This window comes from Scyliorhinus torazame, chromosome 6, assembly GCF_047496885.1.
Source record: "Scyliorhinus torazame isolate Kashiwa2021f chromosome 6, sScyTor2.1, whole genome shotgun sequence".
Taxonomy (NCBI): Eukaryota; Metazoa; Chordata; class Chondrichthyes; order Carcharhiniformes; family Scyliorhinidae; genus Scyliorhinus; species Scyliorhinus torazame.
The window spans coordinates 159,595,612-159,608,928 of NC_092712.1; the positions used below are offsets into that span (position 1 = coordinate 159,595,612).

Here is a 13,317-nt window from a genome sequence, read left to right on the forward strand (position 1 = left end):
CATTCTCCAAAACTGACTCTCCACAGCTTCTCAAAACTGTCTCTTTCTGTATTCCTTGGCTCCACCATGCCATGACCTCATCTCCCCAAACTGAAAACACATTGGACGGGATCCTCCGCTTCGCCGGCAGTGCGGGTTTGCCGACGGTGTGGGGGTGGCCACAATGGGAAAACCCATTGGTCAGCTGCCAGGACAGAGGATCCCGCTGCCGGTGGGGTGCACCACACCAGAAAACGGGTCTGGCGGGATGAAGAATCCTGCCCATCATCTCTGCAGACTGCAAAAGCACATTAACTCCCCCAGTCAACCCACTGTGCATTCGTCCAGACTGATAAACACATTCCTTGGTCAATTTCACATGCTGGCTGTTAAAACTACCCTAGCCCTGCAGAACAGAACTCTCCATTTTAAAGAACAGGACCATTGCAATACAATACATTCTAAACCCAGGCTTTTAACCCTTAATTTGACCAATACTTTTATTATCCAATTGTCCTAAAATCTTCCAAATGTCACAAGCTGCATGGTTCCTGAAGCCCCAGCTGAGTTGATAGGACAATTACTGCCAAATGAGTGCTGCTTGGATGGCTTTATTGATAACGCCTTCCATCACTTTCTTGATAATTGCGAGGAAGCAGGTTAGCTGGGCTAAATTATTTTTGTTATATAGTATATCGGACAGTTAACTCAGTTAAGCAACATCCATCTAATCTTCTGTCTACTCTGATTTTCAAAATTAAAGAAAACATGTATTTTACAGGAATCCCACTTTTGAGATATATGAAACCGTTTCCCTCTTCGATTTCAATGTCTCAACTCTCAACATAAACAAGGTTCCAGACCTGTGCCAATGATATGCCACAGATTGTTTTCCTACAATCATAAAAACTGCAATGACAGAACATTGAGATATCATGAGATTAAGTAGAAAACTCTTTCTAAAAACAAATGCAGCCTTGGACACATGACAATCATTTAAAAATCACCTGTCCTTTGAGGATATTACCACGGTTACTTCCAATACTATTTTCCTCAAAGATTATGTAAGTTTCTCATCTATCCCCCTCTTGACCTGCTCGAAATGCTCACCTTCTTGTCACGGCTACCAGTGACAAAGTATTTACTATTGAAAGTCCAGTCACAGGACCAAATAATTCGGCTGTGTACAGATGTATTTTTATCAGTGTGTGCAAACATGGAGAAAAAAGGATCTGAAATCAAAACACAAATATATTACATAGAAGCATAACACTTTCAATGTAATTAATTTAATTCAGGTTCATTCAATAAAACATTATCATGGATATCAATTGAGTAATACAGGAATGTAGCAGAAGCACCTCCTTGTCATCTGGCCTCAGACTTTATATCTTTCCTGCTTCTGGCAGTGAATCTGCTTTATTTTCTGGCTTTTGCCATGCAGAAAGAGCTTTTTAAAGTTGGGACGTCTTGTTGAAGTTGTACAAGACATAAGTAAGGCCACACTTGGAATACTGTGTAAAGTTCTGGTCACCCAATTATAGAAAGGATATCATTAAACCAAAAAGAGTGCAGAAAGGATTTACTAGGATGCTACTAAAGACTCGATGGTTTGAGTTATAAAGAGGCTGGATAGACTGGGACTTTTTTCCTTGGAGCGTAGGAGGCTCAGGGGTGGTATTATAGAGGTCGAGAAAATAATGAGGGACATAGATAAGGTAGATAGTCAACATCTTTTCCCAAAGGAAAGGGAGTCTAAAACTAGAGGGCATAGGTTAAAGTTTGAGAGTGCAGAGATACAAAAGGGTCCAGAGGGGCAATTATTTCACACAGAGGGTGGTGAGTGTCTGGAACGAGCTGCCAGAGGCAGTAGTAGAGGCGGGTACAATTTTGTCTTTTAAAAAGCATTTAAACAGTTATATGGGTAAGATGGGTACAGAGGGATGTGGGCCAAATGCGGGCAATTGGGACTAGCTTAGTGGTAAACACTGGGCGGCATGGACAAGTTGGGCTGAAGGGCATGTTTCCATGCTGTAAACCTCTATGACTTTATAAAAACTTGATTGTTCCCCATCTATTTTGCTGTGGTACATTGCTCCTTTGAGGCACAGGATTCTATCTGAACTAATCACCTCTTCCCCAGTAGTTATTATTCATTATTCCTAAATTTCACTGCCTCTTTTTCCTCCTTTAAGATGCTCCTCAAAACTTTTCTCTTTAACTAAGATTTGGATAATCTACCCTAATACCTCCTTATTTGGCTCAGTTTCACATTTTAGGTGCTAACATGCCCGGAAGGCTACTTGAGATGCTCTGCTAATGTAAAAGAGCTATATAAACACAAGATTTTGCTTTCTTTATTTGGTGTCAACAGAAGTCCAAGATATCCCGTATCAAAATGGCTTTCTAATCACAAGTTTCAGTGCAAAACATCGGTTGAAAATCTGTGAGAAAATGTATATAAACATAATGATTGGCTAAACACGTTCATTTATCACAGACCAAAAACATTTTGGCAACTATTTGGGATGTCTGAATGAAAGCAATCATAGTACTGATTTAAGAATAGAATTACAAAATCAAATGTTATGAATATTAATATACCATAGAAACTAGAATAAAATTATACAGAATAGGGGCAGAATTTAATGGAAACATTTCTAAGTTCATTTGTGGCGGGTTTTGCTGGGTGGTTTCTGCCAGCTCTGCCAGCGAGTTCCCTACTGCTATCAAACTACACTTCATCACTTTTTTAGGGCCCTGCGGAGATTCTCACCGGTTTAGCACACACTTAGGGCACTTTCTCTGGAAGGATTTTCAAGTGTCGTAGGGGGTGGGTACTGCCAGGAATTTTCCGGCACTCGGCGCAGCGAGGCTGGCAATGCTATTCAATGTTAATTGGTCCATTAAGCAAGGCTCCACGGGCTTCGTGCCACGAATGAAGGCTCGCCAGCTGATTCGCCAGCATTGCGAGCCCCAGTCCCCTAGCTAACAAGATTGGGCAGCATTTGCTCAGCCAACGCCAGCCAGCTCGCAACAATGGCGCCCAGGAGACCAGCCCCAAGATTCCGAGATGCAGATCTGGGGAGGCACCTAGACGCAGTGGAGGCCAGTAGAAAAGTTCTCTTCCCCCGAGGGTCAGCCAAAGGGTAGCCAGAAGACATCAACCTCCCTGCCCCCCTGAGACCTTTCCGTCCCCACTCGAGCATCCATCCCCCAACTCTCCATGCGGCCCCCAACCCTCCCTCTTCCTTCAACCCCCCCCCAACCATTCGTCACATCCCCCTGTGAACCACGCTTGTAGCTAACAATGCCCTCTCTGTGTATCCTCAGGAAAAGCTCTCCCACAATCGCGGGGAGAGGGCCCAGGCTGGTGTTGGGTGTCGGACATAAGAATCCTCACCACCTTTGAGGAGTGGGCTCTGGAGCTGACTGGGTGGCCAAGGGTAGAATGGTCACCAACGTAGAGGCTGGCGGATGCCACAGAGGTGAGTAACCACCGGGCCCAAGCCAAAGGATCTGTCAAACATGAGTTGATATTGCCTTACTGATTGACCCACCCCTCCCATTGACCACATGTCCATTCTCCCAATGGACCTCCAGCCAACGGCGCCAGCCCATCCCGGGTGGTCTCCCTCTCCAGTCTCCCATGAGAACACTTCGGAGCTGAAGACATGATAGAGGCGTCACAGTTGTCATCCCCACCCTCCACCAGCGCAGATACAAGCACCTAGGTGGGAAATGTTCGTGGTCAGGCTTCTGGGGCACAATCAGGTCAGCACCACACAGCTGCTGATACACATCAGGTGGAGGCAGGAACCCCCAGGCAAGACAGCAGTCGGAGGTCTGCTGGATCCCAGGACCCAGCTGGGCCCCAGCCTGATGCGGAGTCTGTGGAAGAGGCTTTCCCGGAGCTGATGGAGACGTTATAGTGCGGCCATGGCATTCAGAGGGAGATGTCAGCGACACTCCAGCAGATCCATAGCCGATTGGAGGAGTTCTAGAGGCTACGGGCGCAGAAGACGGTGCCAGAAATGCGTGGCACCGAGGCCAACACTGCCTTTGTGGTGCTGTCAGTGGACAGCCTGGTCCACGACGCCGGCACCATTAGTGGGGGTGCCCAAGGTGTCACGCTGTCAGTGACAGCCATGTCCGACTCGCTGGGGTACGTGGCCCAGTACCAGGCTCTCAGATGGGAATGGCTGGGGCACTGCGGAGCTTGTCCCAGTTGCAGGTGGACATTGCCGAGGAGTTGTAGAGCATGTCTCAGTCACTGAGGAGCATCACCGCGGGCATCAACAAGATGGTGCAGACCATGGGGAACTGCCAGGGCTGGCAGAGCCAGGTGATGCAGGGATAGCCGGGGCTCGAATCACTGCCCCTTTGTCCCAAGGTGAACCCCAGGGCCCGAAGGGGAGGGGGCGTTGGTGCCAACCCGGTCCCGTCCCATGGAGTGCCGATGGTGGCCTCCAGCTCCCCAGAGTTCCACACCTCTGATGATGCTGTGCCTCACAGCCAGCACACGGATGAGGGCGAAACAGCTGTGCATGTGCTGCTGACAAGTGAGCCGGGGCCCTCCGGCCCCAGAGGACGTCTGCCAGGGGCATCGAAGGCCATGGGAAGTGGTAAGCAGCTGGCTGCCACCACCTCAGATGTGGGTCCTGCGGGCACACCTAGACGTAGCGGTAGAGCTAGGAAAGCACACACAACATATTGAGGATGACTAAGGGCACCGGGGAGGGGAGTGGGGTGGCGGGAGTCTGGGAAGGGGGTGGGCGCGGTACTAGCAGGAGAGTGGGGAATTGTTACACACAATAAATACCCTTCTGCACAACCAGCATGATGCCTCTGTCACTTTTTCCCGAAATGCGGGTCAACCTCTGAACCGTTTGTCCATCTCTCCAGGCATTTACCCCTCCTCAGGCACACCACATGCAGGTTATGTGTGCGAGCGAGCACTCAGTAGACAGGTAAGTTTCAGAATATGGCATAAATTGAGGAGCACTGGCACTCAGCTCTCTGTGGGTTATCATCACCCTCCTGCCCTCGACAGTGACCTGCTGACGGTGTCGACAAGCTCCCAGCACCCTGGAACGGGTGTCCTCCTCCTCCATGTTAAGCCAAGTCCGTGAGAACATGGCACAGGTGCCGCACCTTCTCCTTGTTGAGGCGGAACCTTCTGCGCCACGCGCAGTCCGTCGCCTGTCCACCCTGGGCCATCGTGGGACTCCCCCTCTGGGTCCCTCCCTGGCCTGATGGGCGGCCGGGTCCACAGGGTGTGGGGCGGGATCTGGCACATGGTCCGCCGCCTTGAGCATCTGTTGACGCTGCTGCAGCCGCTATCTCCGGCGTATGGCTGCCCGGACAACCAGCAGCACCACTTGGGCAAGTTCTGGGTCCAAAATCCCTGCCATAAAGTTCAATATCTGTAAGGCATTGGGAGAGGGTGTTAGAGTGGCAGACAGCGGTGGCTCCCACCCCAGGACCCTCCATTCCCCCAGTGATACCCCCCCCTTCCCCTCCACCTGGAACGCCCGTCCATGCACACCCGACCGTAGTGGGCACCCCTCACAGAACTCCAGACTCTGTACCCCATACACCCGCTCATAACCGGGCGCTGATCCCCTCCCTGTGGCACTCCCCCCACCCTCCGCCATGGACATGTCCCCGGAGCTGTGTACCATCCCCTGGGTGTTAGGATGTTGTCCCCACAGTGTTCAGGCGCATATCCAGGGATGAAGATCTGATTGGGATGTTAGGCAATGACTCCCACATGGCGCATGGGCCGCCCACCCATGGGAATCCATTTGGGTTGTGTGAAATGCTCACTTAATCACGATTGTCAATTTCCTATTAGCAATTGCCTCAGGAGCTGGGCCAGAGGCCTCGGCAGTCGGTGGAAGTTATATGTGGTTGGTGGGGCAGGGGCTGCCCCCAGAACAGATACACCCGATATAGGGGTACGCATGATGGTGCAGTGAGCGGTTGCCCCCCTTGTGCCTCCCTCCCACCCTCCCATGCTGGTCCATACCGAGCACTGAGGAGGCAAGCCCAGCACACCCGGGCTTTTTGTCTGTGGGCAAAGATGGCGACTCACCTCCACGGCACCCTACAGAAGCCCTTCCGTCAGGTTCACATTTTTAAAAAGGAATACTAATTGGCGCCAGCGTGACCACTTGCTGGAGAGGCCGATGAATGACGGGAGGCCGTTATATAAGGGGTGGCTCCCATTAATTGTATGGAAATAAGGCTTAAGTGGTGATAATTGGTTTCATGCCACGCTACGTCGGGATCCCGATTTCGCCCAAGGGAGTGGGCCAGTTGCATCACAAACTGTTTGAGCACCTGGTGCGGTTCTCGTTTTCGGCCTCTGCCATTATTCACTGGGCTCGTTTCGCTTGAGCGAGAGCGCAACGAGGCCGGAGAATTGCGCCCTCAGAATTTTTTCATCACTGGGGAGCTGGACTCAGAGATCGGGCCGCCATTTTAAAAGGGTGCCTCAATCTTTAAGTGAGCATGTGGGTGCATCCCCCAACCATGGTCAATGTCATCCCCCACATGGAGAATTACACCACACTCCCCTCCAAGTGAGGTCCATGGGGCCCCTCCTCTTCAGCCCCCCCCCCCCCACAACCCCGTGCAGGCCCCCCCCTTCCGGGAACCCCATCTATCATCCCCCAAAGGTCTGTATTTACCTGCCCTGCATCCCACCACCCTTTAAACAACCCCCCACTCTCCTTTCATGGGCATTGCCCCCCTTGTGCTCTGACAGTGCCACCCTAGCATCCTTGCACTGTGCCGGTGCCAGCCGGGCAGTGCCACCATTCCAGGGGGAGATCCAACGAGCCACTCTGCACTAGCCCTGACCACCCAGGGGCCTCCGATGGCCCGGGAGATCCCCTGGGTGCCGATCCTCCTGGTCCACGTTTGTGTGGACCAGTACTGAATGGGGCACGTCTGCAGCCTTGCTGGGGAAGCCGGTAGATTCCGGGAGGCCGGTAAATCCTGGGTAAGCTTGCCCAAGTAGGTTTAAACCCTACTGAGGTGCGCACCGTTTGGTCACGCCCCGTTTTGGCGTGATGCCGATTCCGATGCCTCGCGGGACTTGGGTATATCCCGTGAGGTATGAAGACTCTCGGGAAGCTCGCGGGAGGCCTCTCCCGGGATCTACTGACTGCGTGGCGCTGCAGTAGATCACACCCTAAATGTCCAGATATTTTTGAGTGACGGTGATACTCATTGGCTAAGCTGGTGTGTGCTTGTCATGCTCGGGTATCAGTTTTCAATTTGTACAGGGTTTCCCCATGTTATTTTAATGCTGACTATTTTCTAATACTACTCCTTCAGATTATATTGCAGTCGACTAGCACTTGTACCTTTAAATCTAGCTTCCAAGTTAATAGCAGTCTCCTGGAGTCCAGCAAAGAAAACACAAGTATGAATGCGGTTTCGGTTTTTAAAAAAGTGGCTGATTTCTTCTCTAAGTGGTTGGATTTGAAAGGATAGCCATAATTTGCTACACATTGATTGTCCAAAGCCATGAAAAGCATTGGAGGAGTGAAAAAGACTCAATGTGTAAATCAGTCACATCTCCTCAAATGCTTTGTTGATTACAGAACAATACTGGCAGATGCATGGAAGCAGATTTCTACTGAGATTATAGCATCACTCAAAGTACACTGAAGGTGAAAAAATGAAAACATCTGAAATTGAATGTTTAAAATTTGAAAATATTCCTCCAAATTGCTTTGTGGTTGTTTGCTTCTCTATGGTACCTGTAAACCGAATGGTTTGAGTGAAAATTTCAAGTTTTGACCAGTCGAGGGGTGATTTTCCTGGAGCTCACAGTATTCATGAGGCAATGCACTGGAATAATACTGCACCTTACATCACTTCTCTGCATCTTAATTTCCTCTCAGGGCTAATTAGTGTGCGTTATTTCATGGGCATGCCTTAGTTGTAAGGATGGAAGAAATCGAAGCGCTACTGTAGGTTTTAAAGGCTGTTGCTGAATAAAAGGGCTAGAACATACTGGGTCCTGGGGAGAATCTGTGGCTGAAACAGGGAAGGCCTGAGCGTGTGTCATGTGAGAGTACCTTTAAGAAATGGGTGTTTATAAATGGGTGTGTATATAAATATCTGTAGTGAGAGTACCTTTAAGAAATGGGTGTTTACTACTGCAGTGATGTCAGAGAGTGGGTGGAGCTGGGCTGTCTGTCAGCTTTTTACTTTCGTTTTTGAGCAGGCTGCAAGGTGTGTATTAGGTTCGTTTTCAGAGCTGGATAGCTGCAGTCATAGCCAGAAGGTGTATGAATCTCTCTCTGTAATCTAAAGACTAGGGCAGCACGGTAGCACAGTGGATAGCATTGTGGCTTCACAGCGCCAGGGTCCCAGGTTCAATTCCTCGCTGGGTCACTGTCTGTGTGGAGTCTGCACGTTCTCCCCGTGTCTGCGTGGGTTTCCTCCGGGTGCTCCGGTTTCCTCCCACAGTCCAAAGACGTGCAGGTTAGGTGGATTGGCCATGCTAAATTGCCCTTAATGTCCAAAAAGGTTAGGAGGGATTATTGGGTTATGGGGATAAGGTGGAAGTGAGGGCTTAAGTGGGTCGGTGCAGACTCGATGGGCCGAATGGCCTCCTTCTGCACTGTATGTTCTATGTTCTATGATCTATGTTCTATGACTGTAAATCGATCCTGGTGATTTAAAACTAATAACTGTAGTGACTTTAACCTGATGTGCTTCTGGTAAAAGGTATTTTAAGTCGTATGGATGTTAAAAGGAAAGCTTAAAGGATTACTTAGTGGTGTATTCTTTGGGGGTTGTATTTGAATTGATGGGTGCGAAGATGTTCACTGTATGTTTTAAAAAGGTTAACTTGAGTTCATAGAATAAACATTGTTTTGCTTTAAAAAACATTTTTCCATATCTGCTGTACCACACCTGTAGAATGGGCCGTGTGCTCCCCATACCACAATCTATTAAAAGTTGTGGGTCAGGTGAATTCCATGATACACTTTGGTGTTCTCTAAACCCTGGCCCATAACATGTGGTTGAGCAGTGTGGAAGCCTACAGAGAAATACCTTGAAGCCTGCAGAGAAATACCTTGAAATGCATCCAAAAAGCAACATTTGCTTGATCATAAGTGGCACGCAAAGAAGCAAGGTTTAATTAAAGCAGTGATATGAATTGAAAAAAGTTGGTTTGCAACAGGTAATTAAGAAAGCAAATGGAATTTTGTCCTTCATTGCTAGAGGGATGGAGTTTAAAAGCAGGGAGGTTATGTTGCAGCTGTATAGGGTGCTGGTGAGGCCACACTTGGGAGTACTGTGTACAGATTTGGCCTCCTTACTTGAGAAAGGATGTACTGGCACTGGAGGAGGGGATGCAGGTGAGATTCACTAGGTTGATTCCGAAGTTGAGAGGATTGGCTTATGAGGAGAGATTAAGTAGACTGGGACTGTTCTCATTGGAATTTGGAAGAATGAGGGGGGATCTTATACAAACATATAAAATTGTAAAGGGAATAGATAAGATAGAAGCAGGGAGGTTGTTTCCACTGGCGGGTGAAACTAGAACAAGGGGGCATAGCCTCAAAATAAGGGGGAGCAGATTTAGGACTGGGCTGAGGAGGAACTTCTTCACCCAAAGGGTTGTGAATCTGCGGAATTCCCTGCCCAGTGAAGCAGTTGAGGCTACCTCGTTGAATGTTTTTAAGGCAAAGGTAGATAGATTTTAGAACAGTAAAGGAATCAAGGGTTATGGTGAGTGGGTGGGTAGGTGGAGCTGAGTCTACAAAAAGATCAGCCATGATCTTGTTGAATGGCAGAGCAGGCTCAATGGGCCAGATGGCCTACTCCTGCTCCCAGTTCTTGTAAAAAACAGTAACAATCCACCAGCCTATCAATAAGGAAACCTATTTATTTAGGTTGGGTTGAAAAAACACTAAGCAGCTGGTATAATTAATGGCCTGAGCAGCAATGTGCAATTTCTCTGCCATGGAATTAAGGTCATGAAGGCAGTGGTGTAATGAACCTAATAAAAGCAAAGCCACCAGCAGCCAAGTGGCATTTCTATTTAATCAAAAACAGAAAATGCTGGAAAAACTCAGCAGGTTTGACAGCATATCTGTGGAGACAAAACAGAGTGAACATTTCAAGTCCATATGACTCTTGTTCAGAGCTGAAGCGAGGGAGAACTGTGATGGATTTTATACTGTTAAAGAGGAGTGGAGCAGTTGGAGCAAAATAGAAGACCGGGATAGATGGGAGCTGGGAAAGATTGGACAAAGATGTTTGGGGCACAAGACAAAAGAAGTGTTAGTGGTGGTGTTGAGGACTAAATAAAGTGCTGTTAGTGACGTAAAAGTAAGACAGTGTGAATAGCAGAACAAAGGCCAGTGATCTGTGAAATCAAAATTTAAGAACAAGTGACAGATGGACTTGTGGGGATTTGGGGGTAGTTTGCATTGGGGCAAGACATTTTTGGATCAAAAAAGGGGTCAAGATTAAGTTCACAGTCTAAAGTTGTTGAACTCAATGTTCAGTCCAGAAGTCTGTAAAGTGCCTAATCGGAAGATGTTGTTCCTCCAGTTTGTGTTGGGCTTCACTGGAGGAGGCAAAGGACAGACTGCGGGCATGGGGGGAGGAGGAGCGGGGGGAAGAGAGAAGATATGAGGGGATGATGTGTTTTGTGGTGGTGGCATCATACTGGAGTTGGCGGAAATGGCGGTAGATGATCCTTTGAATGCGGAGACTGGTGGGGTGAAAAGTGAGAATAAGTGAGAACATGGTTCTGGTAGGGAGGGGAAGGGGGTTAGGGCAGAAGTGCAAGAGATGGACCAGACATGGTTGAGTGGCCCGCCAACCACATTGCGGGGGAATCCCTCAGTTTAGCAATGTCCGAAGCACTGTTTTGGAAGAAGGCATCATCAGAATATTTGCAGCAGAGGCAGAGAAACTGGGTGAATGGGATGGAGTCCTTACAGGAAGTGGGGTTGGAGGAGCTGTAGTTGAAGTAGCTGTGAGAGTCAGTGGGGTGGTAATAAATATTGGTGGTCAGTCTATCATCATAAATGGAGATGAGAAGGTTAAGGAAGGGAAGTATTGGAGATGGACCATGTGAAAGTGAGAGAGGGGTGGAAATTGGAAGCAAAATCAATATTTTTTTCCAGGTCCAGACGAGAGCATGAAGCAGCACTGATCCTATGATTCCATGATACAGTCACTGATGTAACGGAAAAAAGAGGTGTGGGAGCAGGCCTGAGTAGAACTGGAACAAGGAATGTTCCACATACCCCACAAAAAGACAGGCATGATTGGAGCCCATGAGAGCACCCATAGTCATACCTTGTATTTGCAGTTCCACATCTTAGAGCTTAGACCAACATGGGTGCAAGCAATTAAATCTTGCAGTGAGATCGGACAAAGCAAGGCACATGCTTTAAGTGTTTTGGCATTTATTGGGAAAAACAACACGGCCTCAGTGGGTCGGAAGTCAAAGAACGACGAGTCAGAATACAGGTGGGAGATAGAGAACCTAGTGGAGTGGTGCGGTGACAACAATCTATCCCTCAATGCCAACAAAACTAAAGAGCTGGTCATTGACTTCAGGAAGCAAAGTACTGTACACACCCCTGTCAGCATCAACGGGGCCGAGGTGGAGATGGTTAGCAGCTTCAAATTCCAGGGGTACACATCTCCAAAAATCTGTCCTGATCCACCCACATGGACGCTACCACCAAGAAAGCAGAACAGCGCCTATACTTTCTCAGGAAACGAATGAAATTCGGCATGTCCACATTGACCCTTACCAACTTTTACAGATGCACCATAGAAAGCATTATTTCTGGCTTCACCACAGCCTAATATGGCAACTGCTCGGCCCAAGACCGCAAAAAACTTCAGAGAGTCATGAACACAGCCCAGTCCATCACACAAACCTGCCTCCCATCGATTGACTCTATCGAAACCTCCCGCTGCCTTGCGAAAGTGGGCAGCATAATCAAAGACTGCTCCCACCCGGCTTACTCACTCTTCCAACTTCTTCCATTGGGCAGGAGATTTAAAAGTCTGAGAACACGCACAAACAGATTCAAAAACAGCTTCTTCCCCGCTGTTATCAGTCTCCTAAACGACCCTCTTATGGACTGACCTGATCAACACTACACTCCTGTGTGCATCACCCGATGCCGGTGAATATGTATTTACATTGTGTACCTTGTGTTGCCCTATTATGTATATTCTTCTTATTTTATTTTCATGTACTAAATGATCTGTTTGAGCTGCTCGCAGAAAAATACTTTTCACTGTACCTCGGTACACATGGCAATAAACAAATCTAAATCCAAAGAGGTCTAATCAAGGTTCACTGAAGCAAGACATCTTTACTCCTATACCAAAATCCTCTGCGATAAAGGCCAATATTCCATTTGTCTTCCTAATTGCTTGCTTCATCTGCATTTAAGCTTTCAGTGAGTTATGAAAAAAAGACACCCTTTGGACATCAACATTTCCCAATCTCTATTTAAGAAATATTCTACACCACTCTTCCTCCTACCAAAGTGGATAATCTCTCACTAATCCACATTATATTCCATCTGCCATGTCCTTGCCCATTCACTGAGCCTGTCCAAATCCTCTGAAGTCTCTTTACATCATCCTCACAACTCACATTTTCACCTAGTTTTGTGCCATCCACGAACTTTACTTGTTACACAGATGTGTAAACGATTTGCCCCGCATTTATTCAGCTTCTTAGCTATTTACATTGTGCATCAAGAAAAGCCTTCCAGTTAAAGAGGGCTGGCATGTCTTCTGCAATATCTGAAAATTATGTAAAACCTAAACATTATGCACTGGTTTGTGAAAACAATAGTAATCATTAATTCTTGCAGAACTCAAAAACAGAAATTTAACAGTTTAAAAAAATAAAGTATTCTTTTTATTATTGACATATTACTTAAATGTTCACAGCACACAATGTATGTCACATCAGAAGAATTCAATAAGATGCTGTTTCAAACTGCTGTCAATCATTATTATCACTGATACAGGAGTAGAGGTCAAATGTACCATACACAGTCTTCCAGTTAACTCTATCTGCAGTTTTATCTTTCAACAAAGAACCCACATTATTGTTTTATTGTTTCACCAATCCTGGTGTATTATTGGCACATGTACATCAAAGAGAAGAAGAATGCAACAATAACTAACACTTTTAAAACATAAGTTTGGATCTTCTGTGAAGGGTAATCATGTCAACACTAGCTGCTATAACGTAAGTTTAAATGTCCAGTGTGAATGTTAGCAAATGCATAAATGTTAGTGAATGGGTGAATG

General features: G+C 47.4%; 1 protein-coding gene across 2 annotated transcripts in view; it reads right to left on the minus strand.

Moving 5' to 3' along the window:
• elp2 (elongator acetyltransferase complex subunit 2) overlaps nt 1-13,317 on the minus strand; it is a 205,489-nt gene that overhangs the window by 13,131 nt on the left and 179,041 nt on the right. For both annotated transcript variants that reach the window (XM_072509008.1, XM_072509009.1), the window contains one exon: nt 1,090-1,211. In XM_072509008.1, the coding sequence (XP_072365109.1) occupies nt 1,090-1,211 (122 nt within the window). The remainder of the gene's footprint in view (nt 1-1,089; nt 1,212-13,317) is intronic.